The following is a 23,415-nucleotide window of genomic DNA, read 5'->3' as shown; positions in this document are numbered from 1 at the left end:
CCCCCTGTCTGTCTCCCCCCCCTGTCTGTCTCCCCCCCCTGTCTGTCTCCCCCCCCTGTCTGTCTCCCCCCCCTGTCTGTCTCCCCCCCCTGTCTGTCTCCCCCCCCTGTCTGTCTCCCCCCCCTGTCTGTCTCCCCCCCCTGTCTGTCTCCCCCCCCTGTCTGTCTCCCCCCCCTGTCTGTCTCCCCCCCCTGTCTGTCTCCCCCCCCTGTCTGTCTCCCCCCCCTGTCTGTCTCCCCCCCCTGTCTGTCTCCCCCCCCTGTCTGTCTCCCCCCCCTGTCTGTCTCCCCCCCCTGTCTGTCTCCCCCCCCTGTCTGTCTCCCCCCCCTGTCTGTCTCCCCCCCCTGTCTGTCTCCCCCCCCTGTCTGTCTCCCCCCCCTGTCTGTCTCCCCCCCCTGTCTGTCTCCCCCCCTGTCTGTCTCCCCCCCCTGTCTGTCTCCCCCCCCTGTCTGTCTCCCCCCCCTGTCTGTCTCCCCCCCCTGTCTGTCTCCCCCCCCTGTCTGTCTCCCCCCCCTGTCTGTCTCCCCCCCCTGTCTGTCTCCCCCCCCTGTCTGTCTCCCCCCCCTGTCTGTCTCCCCCCCCTGTCTGTCTCCCCCCCCTGTCTGTCTCCCCCCCCCCCACTGTCTGTCTCCCCCCCCCCACTGTCTGTCTCCCCCCCCCCCACTGTCTGTCTCCCCCCCCCCACTGTCTGTCTCCCCCCCCCCACTGTCTGTCTCCCCCCCCCACTGTCTGTCTCCCCCCCCCCCCAACTGTCTGTCTCCCCCCCCCCAACTGTCTGTCTCCCCCCCCCAACTGTCTGTCTCCCCCCCCCCAACTGTCTGTCTCCCCCCCCCAACTGTCTGTCTCCCCCCCCCAACTGTCTGTCTCCCCCCCCCCAAGTCTCCCTCCCCCCCCCCACTGTCTGTCTCCCCCCCCCCACTGTCTGTCTCCCCCCCCCCAAGTCTCCCTCCCCCCCCCCAAGTCTCCCTCCCCCCCCCCACTGTCTGTCTCCCCCCCCCCACTGTCTCTGTGTCTCCCCCCCCACTGTCTCTGTGTCTCCCCCCCCACTGTCTCTGTGTCTCCCCCCCCACTGTCTCTGTGTCTCCCCCCCCACTGTCTCTGTGTCTCCCCCCCCACTGTCTCTGTGTCTCCCCCCCCACTGTCTCTGTGTCTCCCCCCCCACTGTCTCTGTGTCTCCCCCCCCACTGTCTCTGTGTCTCCCCCCCCACTGTCTCTGTGTCTCCCCCCCCACTGTCTCTGTGTCTCCCCCCCCACTGTCTCTGTGTCTCCCCCCCCACTGTCTCTGTGTCTCCCCCCCCACTGTCTCTGTGTCTCCCCCCCCACTGTCTCTGTGTCTCCCCCCCCACTGTCTCTGTGTCTCCCCCCCCACTGTCTCTGTGTCTCCCCCCCCACTGTCTCTGTGTCTCCCCCCCCACTGTCTCTGTGTCTCCCCCCCCCACTGTCTCTGTGTCTCCCCCCCCCACTGTCTCTGTGTCTCCCCCCCCCACTGTCTCTGTGTCTCCCCCCCCCACTGTCTCTGTGTCTCCCCCCCCACTGTCTCTGTGTCTCCCCCCCCACTGTCTGTGTCTCCCCCCCCACTGTCTGTGTCTCCCCCCCCACTGTCTGTGTCTCCCCCCCCACTGTCTGTGTCTCCCCCCCCACTGTCTCTGTGTCTCCCCCCCCACTGTCTGTGTCTCCCCCCCCACTGTCTCTGTGTCTCCCCCCCACTGTCTCTGTGTCTCCCCCCCACTGTCTCTGTGTCTCCCCCCCACTGTCTCTGTGTCTCCCCCCCACTGTCTCTGTGTCTCCCCCCCACTGTCTCTGTGTCTCCCCCCCACTGTCTCTGTGTCTCCCCCCCCCTGTCTGTGTCTCCCCCCCCTGTCTCTGTGTCTCCCCCCACTGTCTCTGTGTCTCCCCCCACTGTCTCTGTGTCTCCCCCCACTGTCTCTGTGTCTCCCCCCACTGTCTCTGTGTCTCCCCCCACTGTCTCTGTGTCTCCCCCCACTGTCTCTGTGTCTCCCCCCACTGTCTCTGTGTCTCCCCCCACTGTCTCTGTGTCTCCCCCCACTGTCTCTGTGTCTCCCCCCACTGTCTCTGTGTCTCCCCCCACTGTCTCTGTGTCTCTCTCCCCCCCCCCCCTGTCCCTCTGTCTCTCTCCCCCCCCTGTCCCTCTGTCTCTCTCCCCCCCCCCCTGTCCCTCTGTCTCTCTCCCCCCCCCCTGTCCCTCTGTCTCTCTCCCCCCCCCCCTGTCCCTCTGTCTCTCTCCGTCCCTCTGTCTCTCTCCCCCCCCTGTCCCTCTGTCTCTCTCCCCCCCCTGTCCCTCTGTCTCTCTCCCCCCCCTGTCCCTCTGTCTCTCTCCCCCCCCTGTCCCTCTGTCTCTCTCCCCCCCCTGTCCCTCTGTCTCTCTCCCCCCCCTGTCCCTCTGTCTCTCTCCGTCCCCCTGTCCCTCTGTCTCTCTCCGTCCCCCTGTCCCTCTGTCTCTCTCCGTCCCTCTGTCTCTCTCCCCCCCCCCTGTCCCTCTGTCTCTCTCCCCCCCCTGTCCCTCTGTCTCTCTCCCCCCCCCCTGTCCCTCTGTCTCTCTCCCCCCCCTGTCCCTCTGTCTCTCTCCCCCCCCCCTGTCCCTCTGTCTCTCTCCCCCCCCCCTGTCCCTCTGTCTCTCTCCCCCCCCCCTGTCCCTCTGTCTCTCTCCCCCCCCTGTCCCTCTGTCTCTCTCCCCCCCCTGTCCCTCTGTCTCTCTCCCCCCCCTGTCCCTCTGTCTCTCTCCCCCCCCTGTCCCTCTGTCTCTCTCCCCCCCCTGTCCCTCTGTCTCTCTCCCCCCCCCTGTCCCTCTGTCTCTCTCCGTCCCTCTGTCTCTCTCCCCCCCCTGTCCCTCTGTCTCTCTCCGTCCCTCTGTCTCTCTGTCTCCCCCCCCCTGTCCCTCTGTCTCCCCCCCCCCTGTCCCTCTGTCTCCCCCCCCCCCCGTCCCTCTGTCTCCCCCCCCCCCGTCCCTCTGTCTCCCCCCCCCCCCTGTCCCTCTGTCTCCCCCCCCCCTGTCCCTCTGTCTTTTCCCCCCCTCCCCCCCCTGTTCCTCACACCCTGCTGTTTTCTTGTCATTCTTTGTCACCTCTACACCCCCCCCCCCCCCCGCACCCCCCCCCTCCCCGCTTGTGTGGCAGCTGAGGCACACACACAGCCCCACCCGAGTACTTCACAGGTCTTTAAGAGACCATTTGCATGATAACGAGGCTTTGTTGTATTTCACCTCTTAGTCCGAGTGGAGCTGCTGGGGCGCTATTGCTTGAATCGCCCGGCCCCCACAGAACAGAGTCTGTTTGCTGACACTGTAAAAAAAAAAAGAACCGGTACGATGTCTGCAAGGTCCGCGGGCCGCCAAGAAAGGCTTGCGGGCCGTACTATGAGTACCCCTGGTCTAAAGGTTGTGGCCGCTGCCACAATATGTGACGTAGATAACCATCCTACGTCTGTGAAACAACACGGTGCGCCGGAGGCCTGCCCTGGAGGCATTTATGTGCGGTGCTGCGCGACTGCCGCGTGAGCCCGTCTGGGCAGATCCTCGGACCTGGAGAGGCACGGTGGGGGGACCTTGGCCGTTCAGCACCAGGACATTAAGTTATGTTATGTTAATGATGCTTGTAAAGCGCACTGTTGCCCAAAGGTGTGCTGGCGCTGGAAGCTGCCTGCTTGGTTGCTGCGAAGAGATGACTGATCAGGGGAAAAAGCCAGGTTTTCAGCCCCCTTCTGAATGAGAGGAGCTCAGTTGCACTTCTGAGGTGGAAGGGTAGGCCGTTCCAGGCCTTTGCGGCACAGCTGAAGAAACTCCTACCCCCCCAGCTAGCCTTTTTGTCGCGTGGAATTATTTGTTTTGCCTCGGCAGAGCGCAGTGCTCTGCGAGGAACATACCATTGTAGGTGTCTCATGTAAGCCGGAGCCGACCCCGACCCCCTTAAGGGCCTTAAAAACCATACAGAGAGCCTTAAATTCTGTGTTTCACCGGAAGCCAGCGAAGGTTTCGGAGTCCCTTCCTCACAGAAACGAACCTTGGCTGCTGCATTATGTACGACCTGGAGTCGGTTGAGATGTCTCTTTTGGCTGTTAAGATAGAGACTGTTGCAGTAATCCAGTCGAGACAAAATGAGCTTTGACTACTGTCCTGTGGCTATCTTCAGGAAGAAGAAATGTTATTTTCCTCGGGATCCTAAGGAGATGGAAGCAAGAGGATACCACACTGCTAATCTGGTCCCCAAAGGAAAGTTTTGAGTCCACGTTCATCCCCAAATTCTTCAACTTATCGGTGGGGGCGGAGGGCATGCCCATGGCATCGGGCCACCAGTTGGGTGTCCAGAGATTAGTGGAGTTACCGAAGATGATAACCTCAGTTTTACCTACGTTTAGCTTAAGGCAGTTTACTAACATCCAGCTCGCGATGGCTTGCATGCAGTCATGGCAGCCTTGTACTATTAAGTGAAGCCGCCTGTGTTCCGGGAGGCCTACTAAGTTGGCGTAGCCCGGCAGAGAAGCCCTGCACTGTACATTCCAGAGCTGGCAAGGCGATCAGTGCCATCTGCACCTAGCGGTGAGCGGGGCAACGCCAGTACATACCTGCGGAGCCGGAGGTCTGCGCAGGGGTTGGGGGGGGGGGGGGGAGGGGGAATGCAGAAGAGCACCTTTTTTAAAGTCCTCCCCCGTCGCCCATGTGACGGGCCTAAGCCTTATTTAAGCAGAAGGGTCATGCTTGGAGCTCGGCACCCAGGCTAGACGCGAACCAGCTAGGGCCCAGGGAGAGGCTCCCCCCCCCCACCCCATAGTGCAGCACCAGATTACTAGGAGGAGAGTCGGAGACTATTGCATCGGGGAAATGGCTGACTGGAGACAAATAGACTCCTAGGGGCCCATGCCCCCCTGCCCTAAATAGATGATCTGGACCCATAAAGGGGCTGACTAGGGGCCACCGGCTGGGCCTTTGCTTAGGGAGCGAGACGCTTGGGGGCACTACAACGAGCAGCAGAAATGCCTTGTGCCTTGGGGGTCTTGTCAACGCTCACAGAAGAGCACGAAGGTGAGCAACGCACTGTGGCAGAAGCGAGGCAATGACGGAGGCCCACATAGGAGGTGCAGAATAGAGGCGTGATCCATGCAAGTCGCCCCAGTCTCCAAGCACCAGAGTGAAGCCCAGGAAGAACAGGGTGAGTCTGCGAGAGTCCTTGGGCGTGGCGCTAGAACGCTGAAGCTGGCATATGAGGAGAAGAGTTCTCAAAGGCCATCCAGAAGCATCTAGGGACAGCGGTGGAGTGGCAGGGGTCCTCTGGTCAATTGCAACTGAGGTAGGCCTGGGGGGCTGCGGGTTGGGCAAGCTGGGCCCTAGCATATAATTGTTTCCAGGGATCTTGCGGGGTATTGACTGACCCGAACTGCCAGGCATGTGTAGCCGAGGCTGGTGGCTCCGGGCCCAAGCAGTGACCAGTGGGGGGCTGAAAAGAAGAAAGTATCTATGGCACTTGACTAACTTTGGCAGAAAGCCTAGAAAAGGGAAAGGCCTCCCACGGTCACAGATGGTCTGGCCTGCCGCCCTGCCTCGAATTAAGACACCCACTGGAGATAAAGGGGGTAATCGGAGAGTTGAGATTTAGCAGGGTCACAGACCCAAGTGGTGACCCCAGGACGTGACTTTGTGTGGGGGGCCCTAGTGGCGACATAGCCACAGCCAGCGAAGGCAGCAAGAAGCGAAATGTCGACTAACCGGCGAAGAAAGACCGCTTCTTTAAAGACACGTTGACGCTACCCCAAGGTGGCGGTACGATAGACGCCTGACCCGCTGAAGAAGCACAGTCGGGAGAAGAGCCCGTGACACAGGCATTCATGAAGTCATTGTTTACAGCCTCTGAAGGAGGACTTACAAATGGTCAAGAAAGTCCTAACAATGGAAATCAAAGAGATTAGAAAAGATACCGACGCACTGGGAAAGAGAATGGCAGCACTGGAGGACAAAGGAGACACCCGGGATGTAGAGTTGGAGGCAACAAGGCAAGTAGTGATCCGGCTGCAAGAGCAACACTTAAACCTGCAGGCTCACATAAAGGGCCTTGAGAACCGTTCCTGCAGGAACATTGTCCGAATTCGGGGAGTGACATCAAAGGCAGAAGGCAACGACCTCTTCGGTCAAGTGAGAGATCTGTTTAACCATATCCTCGGCAATACCCAAGACACAGTGTTCAAAATAGACACAGCACACAGAGTGGGCGCTCCTCGCTTGGACAAAGCCCCTCCAGCGGATATCCTGGTCTGTGTCCAAGATTTCCAAACTAAAGAGGAGATCATCCGCAAAGCAAGGGCAAAACATCCAATCACATTTAGGGAGCAGACCCACCACCTTGTTCCAGGACCTTGCCTCTCAAACGCTACAAAAACGTAGGCATTTTCACCCAGTCACCTCTTACCTACTCAATCAAAATATTTCATACTCTGTGTCACCAATTCAGGCTGATCTTTCGATGGGGAGGCAAACTAAGGCAGCTATGTTCTCTGTCTGAGACTTTGACTCCTGGGCCTGGAGCTCCCTGAAGAGCTGGGCAGAGATCGGGAGTCCCTGGCCCGGGGAGACCAACGCCCATATTGACGCAGACAGTCTTCGTCGAAACCCGACCAAACCGTACCAAGCAGAAATCGCAAAGGGCCAACAAGAAGCGCTGGAGTCCATCCCTAAGGACCTGGCAAAGACAGAGGACAACTGAGCTCATCCTGTGGGGTTCTCCCCACTGAGAACTAGTAGTCAATCGGTGGGAGGGGGGCGGCGGTGGGAATTTGGCCACAACATGGACCCCATACTCATCTACTGGCAGCCAAATGTGGCTGACGGACTGACTCTGAACTCTGTGTGGGTTAACATAATCCATGCTTTTTTCGGAGTCTTCTGTTTTCTTTCCGTTGTAGTTTTTCTTATATTAGGGGATAGTTTTGGGGGCCTCCATTCACCAATGAAATCTCAGATCTATTGTCTCATATGCACAGACACTTGCTCAAGTTAGGTTTGTATTTTAATTAGCGGGCTTTAAAAAGGGCAGAGACCAGGCTGGTACACAACCCGTACACTAAGAATGCGGCCCACTAGACTTAAAATTCTCACCCTCAATGTGAGGGGGCTCAATAACCCGGTAAAAACGTAGAGTAATTTTCTCATATCTTGAACACTCCAAGGCAGGCATTTGCCTCCTACAAGAAACTCGCCTTTTAGCTAGGCACTGTTACAGACTCTAGTCGCGTTCATTCCCCACCCAAATGTTCTAGTCACTCAACTAAAACGACGGTTGTGGCATGCTGGTGGCCCGCTCCTTTCCGGGGAAGGTGATGCAGAAAAAGACCGAAATCAGAGCGAGATTGCTCTCCTATCGCTTCACAGTGGGAGGACCGGGGCCGATAGCGGGATCAATTTACTCTCCAAACGAGGGACAGGAAGATTTCCTACACAAAGCATCAGCTGAGGTATTTGCCACAGACAAGCGACACATTTTGGTGGGAGGAGGATCTTAACTTGGTCTTTCATAATGATATGGACAGATCTGCCCAGCGACATGGTCAAGCTGAAGCTTTGCCTAAGAAGGGACACAATAGATTAGAGGAACTTGGTATGGTGGATTTGTGGAGAGTAGTACATCCCCACACACAGGACTCTTCCTGTTACTCCAATGCGCATAAAACATTTGCCAGACTGGACTACCTCCTTGGAACCAAGGACATAGTTGCACTGACCACAGACTCTGAGAAACTCACCGTGGCGCTGTCCGATCATGCTCCAGTGGAGATGACGGTGGTGTTACCCTCTCAGGTATGCCCTTACAGGGGAGGGAGGGAGGGAGGGGGGGGGGAGTTTATAGCAATATTCGCTGCAGATAATAAGATCCGGGAGGAGAAGAGGGACAGTCTGACGCTCCAGATTAGGGAATTAGAACACATACATCAAAGGACAGGGGCTCCCAGGATATGGCGCAAGCTCAATTCAACGCGTGTCCAGCTCCAGTTACGCCTTTCCTTCTATGTGGGAGGGATAAATGCGGGCGTTATTTAGCACATAAGTTGCGTGAGCAAAGACGAGGCATCCAAATGATAACGAATTGGACAGGTAACCCAGTAACATCAGATGTAGAAATGGCAGAGACGTTCCGTGAGTTCTACGGACACCCCTACTCTGGTCAAACTGTACATAATTTAGGGAGCCTTAAGTATTTAAGTGAAGTCCAAATAGCTAAACTGACAGAGAACCAAGCCTCCACTCTGGAGGAGGAGATCTGCATTGAAGAGGTGATTGCTGCAATAACAAGTCTGAAATTGGCTAAATACCCAGGCCCGATGGCTTTACCGCAGCGTTCTATAAAACTTACTGTTCAAAAATAGCACCTATACTGACCCGACTTTTTAATACCTTTTCCAAACAAGGAACGATCCCAACATAAATGTTAGAGGCGGCCATTATGGTTATCCCTAAACCCAGGAAGGATACCAAATGCTGTAGCTCATACTGGCCTATTTCATTGTTTAACATTGATTTTAAATGATTCACAGGAATATTGGCCCATAGACTCAGCAAGTACATGGCACTGATCGACTCCGATCAGGTGGGCTTCATCCCACAGAGACAAACCAGTGACTATACCAAAAGGGTTTCGCACATTTTGGATAAGGCGGCTAGATTCCCGGGTAATTATATGCCACTGACTATAGATGCTGAAAAAGCCTTTGGCAAGGTTCATTGACCCTACCTTGAACAAGTTTTATTCCATTTCGGCCTGGGGGAGTGCTTCAGGACACAGTTACTACACTGCTATCGCTCACCCACAGCAACAGTCAGTGAATCGCTACACATCGGCCTGCTCCGAATAGCCCAGGGTACAAGACAGGGTTGTCCCTTATCACCCTTGTTGTTCGCATTATATATGGAACCCCTGGCACAAAAGGTGAGATCTTACCCACAAATCTCTGGGGTACCATTTGGGGGGAATTAAGCATATCATTAGTCTCTACGCAGACGATGTGCTGGTGACTCAACAACCCTGACATATCTATGGGCTCCTTCCTTGAGGAGCTGGATTCCTTCGGCAAGGCCTCCAGGTTTAAAGAAAACGTAGGGAAATCTGTGGCTTTCAGCTTTTCCCTTCCACCGCAAATGGTGGAACAGCTCAAGACACAATACCCGGTAGTGATCCCACAATACAATCACCTACGTAGGAGGCCAGATAGCACCAACTACGCAAGCCTATGTCATTGCTAATTACAATAATCTCCATAAACAAATCTGAGATGGTACCCAGAGCTGGAAGCACCAACAGATTTCCTGGTTAGGCAGAGTGGCTTCCATTAAAATGGTGACTCTTCCCAAGATATTATACTGGTTTCAGACACTTCCCTACTTCAACCACCCCCAGGCACAATCAAGAAATTACAGGCAGCGATTTCGCACTTCATATGGCAGGGCAGAAAGCCGAGGATGAACAGGATCCTTAGCTACCTACCACCTAGCGAGGGTGGGCTAGGAATACAGAATCTACAACTGTATTTTCAAGCTGCGCAGCTGAGATATTTTAATAGAATGGGACCGTGCAGAGTCTGAAAAACACTGGCCATTCCAGGCCAGGGCAGTGGCCGGAACGTCATTGAGGATTCTCTTCTTGAGGAAATCACATATGCCAAGAAGCCTGTACCTCTCCTCAATAACACACACAACAATGGCGGTGTGGGACACACACAACAATGGCGGTGTGGGATCAAACTAGTGTGAATCACAACCTAACGTTGTTCCCTTCCCCTCTGACCCCCTTGTTCAACATCCAAGATTTTGAGCCGGGAGTGGGGTAGTCTCAATTCACTGAATGCCGGGCCATCAGTCACTTCTTTGACGTTGAAGGGGTTCTGTCTTTTTAGCAGATCCAGACCGATTTTGGTATCCCAGAGTCAGAGCGCTTGTGATATTTACAGCTTGGACATTGGATACTACAGCCCCCAAATAAAGTTGCAGTGCAACGTCATCTTGCTCAATACGAACGGTGGTTACTGTCCAAAACCTCGGATAAGAAATTGATCTTGGAACTGTACAAAATGCTAAATGAGAGATGTAAACACACGCACAATGCAGGGCGAAATAGATGGGAAAAAGACTTGGGGAGAGTTTTAAGTAATAAGGGGTGGAAGGGAATCTGCCACAGATCCCGCCATACGGCAACCAACATAGCCCTAACTGACACACTCACGAAGGTAGTGACCTACTGGTACTACATACCAGCGAGAGTACATAAGATTAAACCCTCTATGAGTGCAGAATGCTGGAGGAACTGCAGCGCGCAGGGGACCTTGGTCCACATACTGTGGGAATGTCCTCCGCTTCAGCAATATTGGACCCTGGTGTTGGATGAGATAGACCAACATCTAGACACCCAACTATTTAGATTCCCTGCACACGTTCTGTTGGGGGTTCCTGACCCGCTGTCTTACCCATTGAAATCTAAGAGAGGTCGGCTGATGGGAGTGGCGCTAGGAACAGCCATACAGAATATTTTGGCACACTGTGGCACCCCACAATATCCTACATACAGTGGGTGGCTAAGAAAGCTGTGGTATATCCTAGGAATGGAGAAAATAACACTTACCTTGGTGGGGCTGGGCTCCATGAGATTTGGTGTCCCTTTTTGACTGTACTCTCACAGGATTTCCCGGAACTTGCATGCCCCAGGTACCTTCGTCTGCTGCGTTTGCCTGCCACACTCATCCTGCAACCCCTGAGCCGCAATGAACAGTATGGAATCACTATACACTCTAAGGCTGGCACACTGGTGAATGGAGGGTGGGGGGAATGTTCCTTTTCTAATAAACTACGGGCATGTACATTAACCAGTAATGGGCTCTGCGCAGCCCCTGATCTGCGCTAGCAGCTGGCTGGCTTGTTTTTTTTTTTTTGTCTAAAATTTCAAAACTACAATAAAAGACTTGAACCATAAAGTACCACGGCCAACTAAGAGAGCCAGTGAACTATGTCAATGTGTATAGGCCCAGCAGACGTTAAACCCCTCCTTAAACCAAACGTTCCATTTGGCAAACCTGTATTAAGTCCTTTAAGGAACCACACATAATTTAATTCCCAAAATAAACGTGTGTACACTGACCAATTAAACATTAGCACTACCAACGATAAAACCCTTTAATTATCAATAGTTGCTAAACCTGGGAGGTGATGTGAAGCATGGGTAACGCTGCGAGAATGTTGTCTTTATACACGTTTGCATCAAATTAAAGACCAAAACTAACTAAAAACAATACATAAATTAAATTCCTGCTTTTGACACTTGCATTATGAAAAGAAGCGGTCGCTATCGATTTATGGATATGCCAGCAACAGTATTGACCTCTGTCTTAAATGTCTATGGAACTAAGGATGATCAACAATGTGATTGCTAGAGGCCACAGATTTAGCTTCTTGGTACTTCATGTTAGCGATGTAAACCTTATACGCTTGTATTTTGCCTTCAGACAGCTTTTAGCTGTCTGTGGTCGAAGAGATATTGTAAATACCAAGACTTTCAGTGGGCTTTGAGTCAACCCACTGTTTACCAGAGATTGACTTGGTTGTCAATCTCTTTTGCTTGCTTGTTATTCAGTGTCTTTTCTTCCTTATCTGGTTTATCGCTCATCTACAACATGGCTTCTTTACCAACTTTTTGATTGGATGACTTGTATCCGTCCACATTTTGGAGAACTACCTTTTTCTTCTTTCAGTGCTCAGCCCGAGTTCTTGCCGTTTCGCTCACTTGCTGCTTCCCCCTCAAATATTCAGCTTGCTTGCTTCTTATTGCTCCAGTCTCTATTCCCAAGCTCTTCTTTATCTTGCTCTGTCTTGCTTTCTTTTTTCTCCCCTTGTCCCAACCTCCTCCCTTGCTTCTCCCAATATGTTAATGCCGTCTGCATTGACTTCGCCCCCTTCTCCACCTACATTGTGCCTCTTCCGCTGCAATTTTCTTTTGTTTTTTAAAGTTATTTTTTTAGCACTAGAGGGCCTGCCAGTTAGAATTTGCTCCAGAGAAGGGGTGCTCCTTTTGCATGTATGTTATTTTGTATTTACTGCACCAAAGCGGCTGTCTTCCATCTTGAAACTGTGAGTTAAAAATAAACAATTGTGATCATTTCTTGCCATATGCACGCACATGTATAGAGACTCCTGCAAGAATAAATGTTGTGCTGGGTGGCTTTTATACGTGCAAATGCATGATAACGCATGAAGGACCGCAAATCTTTGCACTTTTTTCTTTTTTTTCCCACTGCAACACATCAGCAAAAACATTTTTTTCCCTCCTCAAAAGCCACATAGGTGCATAGGCACCCAAGAGACCAGACTTGTTTGCTTTGCCAATGCTTGTTTCATGCGAGTTTAATTTTACCTTATTTCTTTTTTTCCTCAGTGAAGTATTAGCTGAAGAAAGTGTACAGTGTTTGAATAGAGCACTAAACAGGCTGCGAAACATCTGGGAGGAGATAGGCATACCAGAAGATCAGCGTTTGCAAAGAACCGATGTTGTGAGGACGCACATTAAAGTGAGTAGCTCTAATTTTATTTCTAATGTGTGTTTTCTTTTTAATCAAATGGGCGTGTGTGCTGTTAATGGGCGAAAGAGGGGGGGATCAACAAAAAATGGATTACTTAATATGCTACATAGTTTTCGTAATGTCCTGGAGGCACTTGTGGTCAGGTGGCTGGTATAGGTAATTTTGTAATATAAATCCGTGCTGCAAGTACAAGGATGTGTGTGTGTATCTGTCTCTTCTCTGATGAGTTAAAAGTGGTGTGAATGTACTTTGAGTAGTGTGTAGAAAGCCCCCCAAATGTATTAGTTGACATTTTCCTAACTGTTTGCTTACTATCAAGGACCAAGGCAGTGTGTTACTTAGCTGTACAATACATAACCTTGTGGTGGCTGCTCTGGTCAGGTTATATATGGGTAAGGAAATGGGGTGTAGAAGACTGTAATGACGTGAACTGATATAGATAACGCTTATAAGGAGTCTATGGGACAGTGAAGTAAGTCTTTAGTTGGTAGAAAGAGTTCACAGGGTTCAATTGGGGACTTATTGGTTAGTTTAATTTTGAGTGTCTTGCAAGCTAGCAAGAAACTAAGTGCTCTGCTGTAGAGGTTGGGTGTTCTGCTCAGCATGGTTAGAGTTTGAAAGGACATAAAATGAGGTGGAGAAGTTGTGTATGGATGGAGGTGTTGGCGAGCTAAAGCGCAAGAAAGGTACTTGGTGTTTAGAAGTTAGGGATAGGATTAGTATTTTGTGGCTAACTTAAAATAGGAATTTGTACAGGGATCTGATGAATGTTTAGAGCTTATCCATGTGGTGTTTGTTGTAAGTGCATGGTTTGGACGTTTGCAAGTTGATGGGGGGGAGTGTGATAGTTCAGGATTTTGTCCACGCTAATTGAACGTGTACCTGTGCAGTTTGGCTCGGAGACTGTTTCATGAGTCCACTTTGGTTAGACACTACAAACAGCAACATTATTTCCAGATTATATCATTCCCCTGTGATCTTATTCTAGGGCTGTTACTTATTTTACATAAACAATTTAAATTTCTTCAAAATGCATCGCACACAATGAGGAAATTTTATCTAAATACCAATTCACATCCTCACACTGTCATCAATATTACTTATTCATAGTTACATTTATATATGTGGAGTTTTGCGGATTGCAGTGACTGATATATGTTGATAAAATTAAATATTTTAGAACATTGATTTTGTTTTTCTCCCTTTTTCGAAAGAAAATTAATTAAGAATGAGATAATCGGGGTCATGGCTTGGACAGCAGCCAAAAAGGCTGTCTGAGCACAGTGGTCTGTGGCCTAGAGAAAAATATACCTCAGACGTGGAGAGAGAAAGATACCAGCGCACCACAGGATAGAAGTGGTGGTTGTAAGCTGGAGGTGCTGTAAAATCTGGAGGGTTCACTGATGAATATCTGTCCATGTAAGCAATATCATGGCGAGCATCTTCCACTTGTCTGAGTAGTAAATGAAGTGGCCCAGGCTAAGTGAGATCACTGAGGAGTGGCCTCTAAAGAGACCCAGAAGATCCCTGCTCTGACATTTGTAATGCTCACTCTGGCATAACTGTTTTTACACAGCTGGGGCACTAGTGAAGAGACTGCACATTAGAACTTCCTCTCCTGACTGATTTATGAGGCCCAGTATTCAGCTAGTATTATGTTTTAGGAATAAGTCCATTTCAGAAAATCATTGATTATCCATTCAGTATTTCCTTCAGTCTGTATTTGAACTTTACAAACTAAATCCGGTCCATTTAGGCACCCATCACGCGTTTGTTTGTACGTAGTCCCTTATCTCCTAAACGATCAGATGGCGTATGGCCTTCTGGTAGGCTATACTGCATGCTGATGCACTGTCTAGTAATTCTACATAGTAAGGGGTCTGATCTAGTTTAGGCCCCGGGGAGGGATCAAAATCAATACATTCAGAGGATGCCCCCACATCCCACTAGCCATAGATTTGAGGACGTGTGCCTCATACGCACAGGCTTTAATCTTTCTGTATATTCATATTGATACTTGTATAGTTTGCAAAGATCTCTCAGCACTTTGCATCAACATTTACATATAGCCGTGACATAAATAGGACATTTACTACACACACAAAACTGTACTTGAATGCAAAGTAAATAAAATACAGATCTGATGGAGACATTTAGCCACAGATTCCTTAACTTTGAATTTCCCATGCGTCCGGCTGGATCCGGAAGACTTTTCCTTGAGCAATACTCTTTCACGCCGGTAGGTGGCATCAGTTGGCTCCTCGTTACGTTGTCTTCCGCACCCGAAGAAACATCCATGTCACTTATATAGGCGCCACCTTGGTGCTCGGACGTCCTTGGGGTTCATTCTGCGCCAGCTAGCCCAGATCCGTGAAGAGAGCTACCCTCTGTCACTTTTTGACTGGCTTTATTTCGAGGTTTTGTCGACCATTTTTGGTGTGAAGGTTTTTCAAACCTGTTGAAGCTGCGCCTGCCATTGTACCATGTCTGTGATGGACCCACTGCAGTCCCATGACTCCGAAAGCTTTGAGGGAGCGGTCCCTAAAGCGCCTGGTGTCTCGGCGCTCAGCACCAGCACCACATAGTTCTCCCCGGGGGTCGCGTTCTTGGTCGCGTTCTTGGTCGCGTTCTTGGTCGCGTTCTTGGTCGCGTTCTTGGTCGCGTTCTTGGTCGCGTTCTTGGTCGCGTTCTTGGTCGCGTTCTTGGTCGCGTTCTTGGTCGCGTTCATTCTTGCTCCCAGTCAAGAGGAAAATCTGGGCATCACTCTGGGGGGGTCCTAAGTCCTCATCCTCCCCTTTGAAGTAGTCTGTTGTCTGGTTGGTCAGGTAAGAAGCATAAGAAACACAAGAAGGTGACACATGCTCAACTTCTCCCCGTGGCTGACGTGATGGAGTCAACTCTCTAGACCTAGTTTTGCGGAGCCTGCACTTAGTTCGGCTCCACGCTTTGCTGACTTTCCAGGAGCATGAGCGTCCCCCACCCATGTTAAAGAATTTTGTGATGCCATTTGACACCTATTTAGGTGATATGACCCTCCTGGCATGCCTTTTGGACCCTGGAGGCTCAGAGGGCTACATCAGGTTTTGCAATGGCGGCTCTGGCGCTGATGCCACAAGTAGATCCAGTGGAGGATCTGGACCAGTGCAACGAGCACTATGACCCGGTCTAGCCTGGTGCTGGCCACCACATAGACTCCCTATGGTGCTGGTGCCTCCAGCGATGCCAACCCCAATCTTATCCCCAACGACCTTGAGCTGGTACCCTTGGGTCCTCGGGTGGTTCCTCAGCCTTATTTTGAAGGCTTAGAAATAGAGGAAGAATGGGAGGGGTTGCTGGACCCTTTACAAGACCAGCCTGAGCAAGAAATGGACTTGTATGAGGAACAGGGTGAGGCCAGTGGACTGAATACCTCTCTAGATTCTGGATGCCTTTCTCCCCCTACCATAGCTGCGTAGGATGGAGATTGGGAGCTGAGGTCCTAGTCCTTCATCTCCCTTCGGTGGCAGTCAAGATAAACATCTTGACAGAGGTCCTGCAGGTGGGTGTCTCTCCTGCCTTTCAACGAGACCCTGATTGATGTCCTTCCGGGAACCTGGTCAAACACCAGCACAAGGCTCCTGTGAATAGGACAATCACCACCTGCCATCACCCTGCACTGGGCGACCGAAACTTCCTCACCAACCACCCTACCCCCAAGAGCTTGCTGGTCCAAGCCTCTACCTCACAAGGCGAGTTCCTTACGCACACCCTTACAGGGAATTCAAGAGGCTGGATAGTTGGGGCAAGACTTATTTTCTTTCACCATCCTTGGATTGCCGTATGTGAACACCGCATGCCTATTGGACTTTGATTCTCACTTCTTGTGGGAAATAGTTTTGCAAAGGCTGTCACAGGTTCCAGAGGAGGCCCGTGCCATTCTCTCCCAAGCAGTATTAGACGGGTGAGATGCGTCAAAGTTCACCATTCGCTGTGGAGTTGAAATAACGACTCACTGGGCAGAGCGATGCCACGCCTGGCTGAGAACTTTGTCTTTAATGAGGATGTCCAGGCTTCCTTTTTGGACATGCTCTTTGATGGAACCCGTCTGTTCGGAGACAAAGCAGACATGGCCCTAGAGTGCTCTAAAGGCTTGTGGGCTAAAGCAAAAGCCTTGGGCCTCTCAGTGGCCACCCGTTCCTTGTCTGCCTTTTTGCTTCTTTTGTGGCCACGGAAGGGGCTTTCAGCTGGGCCAGACATCACAGCCACAAGACCACGCACATTCCTCAACCTCTGCGTGGCTGCGGGTCAGGCTCCTTTCAAACCTTGCAGGTGTGGCTCCTTTCGACTCCCCACCGTGGGTGCTGCTCCTTAGTCCACTCCTCCCCGTGCAACCTATAAACCTTCCTAGTCTGTCGCTTCAAGATCATGAGCGGTCAAATGGTGTCTGGTTCAGCCATCACCTCCACGACTGCCAAAACATTACATCGGACAAGTGGTGTTTTCAGATAGTCCGAAGGCCTACTCCCTCAACACTATCCCTCCAACACTATCCCTCCAACTTGCTACCGGTTGATGGAAGACCACCTGAACTTGCTTCAGGAGGAAGTAGGGACTCTCTGGGTCAAGTGAGCCATTGAAAGGATTCCGGCGCCAGAAGTAGGCTGTTGCTATTCTCAATACTTTCTGGTCCTGAAAAAGGACAAGAGCTTTCGTCCTATCCTAGATTTGCGAGCCCTCAACTACTTCATCGAAAATGAAAAGCTCAAGATGATCAGTCTGGGTCCGGTCTTGTCTGCCTGAGGGCAGATGATCTAGTTGGACTTGCAGTACGCCTATTTCCACATTCCCATACTGCCTGCTCTTTGGTGTTACCTGCCGTTCACGGTAGGCCACAAGCCCTTTCAGTTCACGGTGCTCCCCTTTGGCCTTACCAACACCCCTCGCGTGGTCACCAAGGTGATTGCAGTGGTCGCAGCTCATCAGCAAGATCAGGGTTGCCAGTCTTCCCCTATTTTTATGACTGGCTGTTGAAGGCGAGCTTGGCCCAATCTGTCCTCGCCCATGTTGGAATAGTCTAATTTACTTTTCCAACTACAGTCTGTGCGGACATTAGGGAAGGTGTTGTATTTTAAATCCAACACCTTCTCCCCCCTCCGCAAGTCATTGTTTCGACTTGCGGAGTAATTGTATGCGGAATTAAAACGCGGTCGTTGTAACGACCGCTTTGTAATTCCCTGCGGGGGAAAAGTTTTGTGGCAAACTTTGTTTACCAACCTGCAGTGGTGGCTGACCAACCGCAGTTTGGTCAGAGGCAGACCCCTCTCCTCTCCCCAACCAGATCACACAGTAGTGACAGATGCGTCACCCCTGGGATGGGACGGCCATCTGTGAGAGGTGGTGATCAGAGGACTTTGGTCTCCGGCGGAATCCAGACTCCATATCATGTCACTGGAGAGCCCCGAGCGATTCACTTGGCATTGAAAGCTTTTCTCCCCTCCATTAAGGTAACACTGGTTCAGGTGTTCACTTTATTTAAATCTCCTATTGTAAATGGATTTGTTAAGGGACTTGTACATATGTTCCCACCTGCCACATTCATCATGCCTCAGTGGGACGTTAATTTGGTTCTCTTTCTGATGTGTGCTCCTTTCAAACCTCTGTACAATTTCCCCCTCCGGCTGCTTACCATCCAAACAGCCTTTTTAATGGCAATCACTTCTGCCAGGAGTGAATTGCAGGCTCTGGCATCTAAGCATCCTTACATGAAAATTTCCCTGATCAGCTGGCGCTTCGCACTAAGGCCTCTTTCTTACCAAAAGTGGTGACACCAATCCACGTGGGGCAATCGGTCACCTTACCCATTTCCTATGCTCCTCTAAAGAGGAGAAGAGACTCCATCGTCTGAACCCAAAAAGAGTTATCTTTCTACCTTGACCGCACTAAAGAGTTCCTGGTGGGTGACTGTGAGAAAGTGGCTCTGTATATACTGTTCCCAAATAGGTACAGGGTGTACAGAGTCCACAGTCCCCAAGGGTTTGACAGAGGCTTAAGTTAGATATAACCTTACTCTCTAAAGTGGTAGCTTGGTCGAGCAGTAAGGCAGTATCAGAGGACAGTGTAAAGCATTTGCTGTACACACTCAGTCAGCAAATGGTCTCACACACTCAATAACTGAACTCTAGGCCAATGGTTTATATATAAAAAAATATATGCTTGTTTTATTTTAGAACCAACAATTGAAATTAAAATATACTTTCTCAGAATGAGATGCTTTATATAAATACTTTTGCAAGATGTAATTTGACTTTTGTAAACAGTTACAAGTGGTTGCAATAGGCAACACTATTTTAAACACAATAATATATTCAGTTCAATGGAAGTTTCATGTTATTTGCCACAGATTACTTTTAGGATTACTTTTGGGATTCCAGGACTGGATCCTAGATTCAGTCCTGGGTCAGTTCTCAGAATCAAGTGATGTAAGTCGACTTAATTACTGTAATGATTTTTAAATAATATTTAGCTGTTTTAAAAGTTGACACAAAATATTTCAGAGAAAACAGTCAATGATTCCCTATGGAGGAAAATTCAGGGTACAGTATGTTCTCGATACTTTTGTAATCCAGTACTGGGTGCCTAGACTCAGTACTGGGACCTTTATCCAAAACAGGTAAGTAATTACGTTTTCAGATATACGATTTTTTTTTTTTTTTTTTTTTTTTTTTTTTTTTAAAAACCTTTATTCGGATATTTCAGATACACAGCTATTCAGCCGACAACCCGGAGGTTCGGCAGCTCGTCAATCAACATATGTAGTCTTCTACAGCTGTAATGCAGGAGAGAAAAAAGGTTTCAATTTTTAAAGAAAAACGTAACAAGCAAGGCAATGTACATCATGTGTTCGCGCCAGATCCCACCGATGAGGCGGCCCCATATCCACCATCAGATCAGCCCCCAAGTGTGGAGGGGAGGGAGAGGCAGAGGCACTAACTTTCTATCAGATTTCATCCGCAAAACTCAAGTCGGAAGTGGGGCTAGGGGGAAAGGTGCTCCTCTGGCGGGTCAGTGGCAGGAGGCAGGCAGATGTACCCCCTATACTGGTTCCACCCCCCCCACACCTTGTGCCATTTCTTGGGCCTCCCCCGTGCACAATACACTGTTTTCTCCCGAAACATGCACCAGTCCATGTTATCCTTCCATGCATCCAGGGTGGGCGGGTTAGGGGATCCCCACAATCGTGCAATATCCCGCTTGGCCACCATATTACCAAGGGTCACCCATTGAGTCTGCGCAGCGTCGTAGTCTGTAGGGCCCCACACGTTCAAGAGACAGCGCCGCGCCTCTGAGTGCAACACAATACCCGTGACCTCCTGCATCACAACATGAATCTGCTTCCACAATTCCTCAATCACACCACACTCCCATATAATGTGCAGAAAGGTGCCCACCATCCCGCAGCCCCTCTTACAAAGCCCGTCCTCGGAGAAACCCATGTGGACCAACCGGGGACCAGTGACATAGACTCTGTGGAGTATCTTAAGCTGGACCAGCCGCAGCCTGGCGGGGATGGCAACCTCTTTCGGGGAGGAGACAGCGCACTGCCAGTCCTCATCGTCCAGCTCAAGACCGTCTCTAGTCCACTGGTCCCGCACCCCCAGGAGGAGATCGGTACGGACGTTCACCAGCTTCTTGTAAATGAGAGAGATTGTGCTCTCCGGCACATGGCCGTCCAAGATCCGGTCCTCCAACGGAGAGGATTCAGGCACCTTCTCCCCCTCAACGAGGACCGACCGCAGCGCATGACGTACCTGCGCGTACCGGAAGTATTCCGTGCCCTCTAGCGCATATTCCGTCTGCAGCTCTGTAAACGACTTAATCCGCCCCTTGGCCAGCATGTCCCCCACCCTGGAGATACCAATCAGGTCCCATTTGTCGAAACCCTTAGAGTTCCAGAGTTTCCCCAGCATGTCCGAGTCAAACAGCGGAGTGGCCAGTGTGAGTCTATCCTTCCACCCCAGGGAGTTCGTGACTGCCTTCCACACGTGCACCGCCACCCCGGTCGGCCCCGTGAGGGATCCAGCCGGGGCCCTTGAATAAAGTGCTCTATAGTAGCCACCACCCCGCAACAACCACCGGTCCATAGCGAAGCCGGGGCTAAGCGCAGGACCGTAGACTCCGTGGTTGACTGCGCTCAGTTGGGAGGCCCAATAGTATCTCCGGATGTCGGGAAGCGCGATACCACCGTCATACCAAGGGAGAGTTAGTTTTGCTATCGCTATACGCGGGCGGCCGTCCCACAGCAGCGAACGCTGTAGACTCTCGACCTCCCAAAAGTAACTGGCCGGGACCAGCTCCTGGGTGTTCTGTAGGGCGTAGAGAAAGCGGGGAAGCGACATCATTTTAAAGAGCGCCGCACGACCGAGGAGGGAAAGCGGCAGCCGCCTCCAGCCCGCCACGTCCCGCCGCAGGCGCGCCAACGGAGGGAGCAGGTTTCGCTCATACCGTACCGTGGGGTCGGCTGAAATATAGATCCCAAGATACTGAAAGCCCTCCCGGGCGATCTGGATCGGGCAATTCCGCGGGGGAACCGGAGCGTCTCCACACAGGGCGTACAGATATGACTTACCCCAGTTGATGGTGAGCCCCGAGTTCCTCCCGAAGGAAGTCAAGATGTCGCAGACGACTATAAGGGACTTCCGGGGTGAGGTAAGATAGAGCAGAATGTCGTCGGCATAGAGGGAAATGCGGTCCTCGTGGTCGGGGGACCAGCGAATCCCCCTCACGTCTGGGTGCCACCGTATCCATGCCGCTAGCGGCTCAAGGGCGAGAGCGAACAACAGCGGCGAGAGGGGACAACCCTGCCTGGTACCCCTTCCCAAGTCGAAGGGATTGGAGGCCCTCCCGTTAACCGCAACTTTGGCGAGAGGTCCTTCGTATAAGAGCCTTACCCAGCCCACAAATCCGGGCCCGAAGCCGAACTTCGCGAGCGCGGCCCACAAATATGCCCACTCAACCGTGTCGAATGCCATCGTTGCGTCGAGCGCCGCCACCACGGCCGGTTCCCGCATCGTCCCGACCCTTGCGATCACACCATGAATGCGCCTAAGATTCAACGCAGTATTCCGATGTGGGATGAATCCAGATTGGTCGGGGTGGATCAGGTCACCGATCACCCTGACTAGCCGGTTTGCGAGGATTTTAGCAAGGATCTTAGGCTCAGCGTTAAGGAGCGAGATCGGCCGGTATGAACTGCACCTGTCTCTAGGCTTGCCATCTTTATGGATGACCACGATCGTTGCCAGGCGCTGGTCGGGCGGGAGGGAACCCGTCGCCCGCGCCTCCACAAACATGGCTCGTAGATGCGGAGCAATCTTGTCCGGCTGGAGTTTGTAGAGCTCCATGGGCAGGCCATTCGGACCCGAGGCCTTGCCCGGACGCAAAGAACGGATCGCCCCCGCGATCTCATCGACCGTGATGTCGCCATCAAGGTCGTCCCTGTCCACGTCGGAGAGGCAAGGCAGGGCGAGATCGCGCAGGAGTGCACACGAGTCCTCCACAGGCCTGTCCGACACGGATGTATAGACCGTGCGGAAGTAATCCGCAAAGCACTGGACTATGTCCTCCGGCTCCGTGACCAGGACGCCAGCCTCCGTCACTAGGTCCGGCACCACTCGATTGACCCTCTCCTTCTTGTCCAGCCACGCGATCAATTTCCCGGCCTTGTCCCCGACGTCGTACAGACGGCCCCGCTGTTCCCTACTCAGAGCCTTGGCTGCGTCAGTCACGAGGGCCCTGTACTCCGATTGCTTAAGGCTCAATTCGTGCAGCGCCTCCTCCGTGACCTCACCCTCCAGGGCCAGCCCTAGTTCTGCGATCTCCGCCTCAAGCTGGGCGACCTCCGCGTCCCTCCGACGCTTGGCCGCTGTAATCAAGGAGAGGGCCTCACCCCGAATCACGGTTTTGAATGCTTCCCACAAGGACACCGCCGACGTGACCGAACCGAGGTTTTCTTGAAAATAACGGTCGATCGCCTTAAGTACCGCACTACGAGTCACAGGGTCTCTGAGATGCCACGGGTTAATTGGGGCCACCCTACCACACACTCCTCTGGCAACATCCATACAGATCCACACCGGAGAATGGTCAGAAATACCTCGTGCCATGTGCCTGGCCTCAGAGACACTAGAAGCGTGTGCGGCCAAAGTAAGGACATAATCAATTCTGGAGAGACTGCCGTGCGCACCTGAGTGGAAAGTGTACTGCCGTTGTGTGGGATGCAACATTCTCCAACAATCAACCAGCCCTAGGGTGTCTATGAAATCAGGAAGCCACTTCTGAGCCCCCCCCGAAATCCTCTGCGGGTGCCTGTCAAGCAGGCCTGAGCCGACTGCATTAAAGTCACCACCCACCACCAACACGCCCTCTGGGAGACCCAGTAAAGTCCTCTCTAAGTCCGCTAGGGTAGTGGGCTGCAATGCAGGGGGGACATAAACCGACACCAGGACCAGCGTCCTGCCCTCCCACCGTCCCGCTACTGCCGCGAAGCGCCCCCTATCGTCTACAGTAGTAGAGTCAACCTCAAATGGGAGAGAGGACCTGACTAGTATTCCCGCCCCTCTGGAACCCGAGGTGAACCCGGAATGCGCAACAAACTTATAGCCTTTACGATTGAGTGCATGGCACGTGTTGCCAATCAAGTGCGTCTCTTGCAAGAGGACAATATCAGGGGCACATCTCTTCAGAAATTGCAGTACAATCCCACGCTTAATACGATCCCCCAGGCCATTCACATTCCAACTGAGTATTTTGAGGCCCCTACCCCCCATCCCAGCATGTAAGGAGACCACCACCACCCACGCGGAACCCGACCCGAACCAC

General features: G+C 52.0%; 1 protein-coding gene across 2 annotated transcripts in view; it reads left to right on the top strand.

The window, feature by feature from the left end:
- The window catches only part of PRC1 (protein regulator of cytokinesis 1), a 558,854-nt gene that overhangs the window by 44,407 nt on the left and 491,032 nt on the right, over positions 1-23,415 (top strand). For both annotated transcript variants that reach the window (XM_085644386.1, XM_085644387.1), the window contains exon 2: positions 12,414-12,546. In XM_085644386.1, coding sequence (XP_085500512.1) covers positions 12,414-12,546 — 133 coding nt within the window. The remainder of the gene's footprint in view (positions 1-12,413; positions 12,547-23,415) is intronic.

Source organism: Triturus cristatus, chromosome 3_1 (genome assembly GCF_964204655.1).
Source record: "Triturus cristatus chromosome 3_1, aTriCri1.1, whole genome shotgun sequence".
In the NCBI taxonomy this organism is placed as follows: domain Eukaryota; kingdom Metazoa; phylum Chordata; class Amphibia; order Caudata; family Salamandridae; genus Triturus; species Triturus cristatus.
The sequence above is the reverse complement of the archived record's forward strand: the minus strand, read 5'-3'. Positions and strand labels throughout refer to the sequence as shown.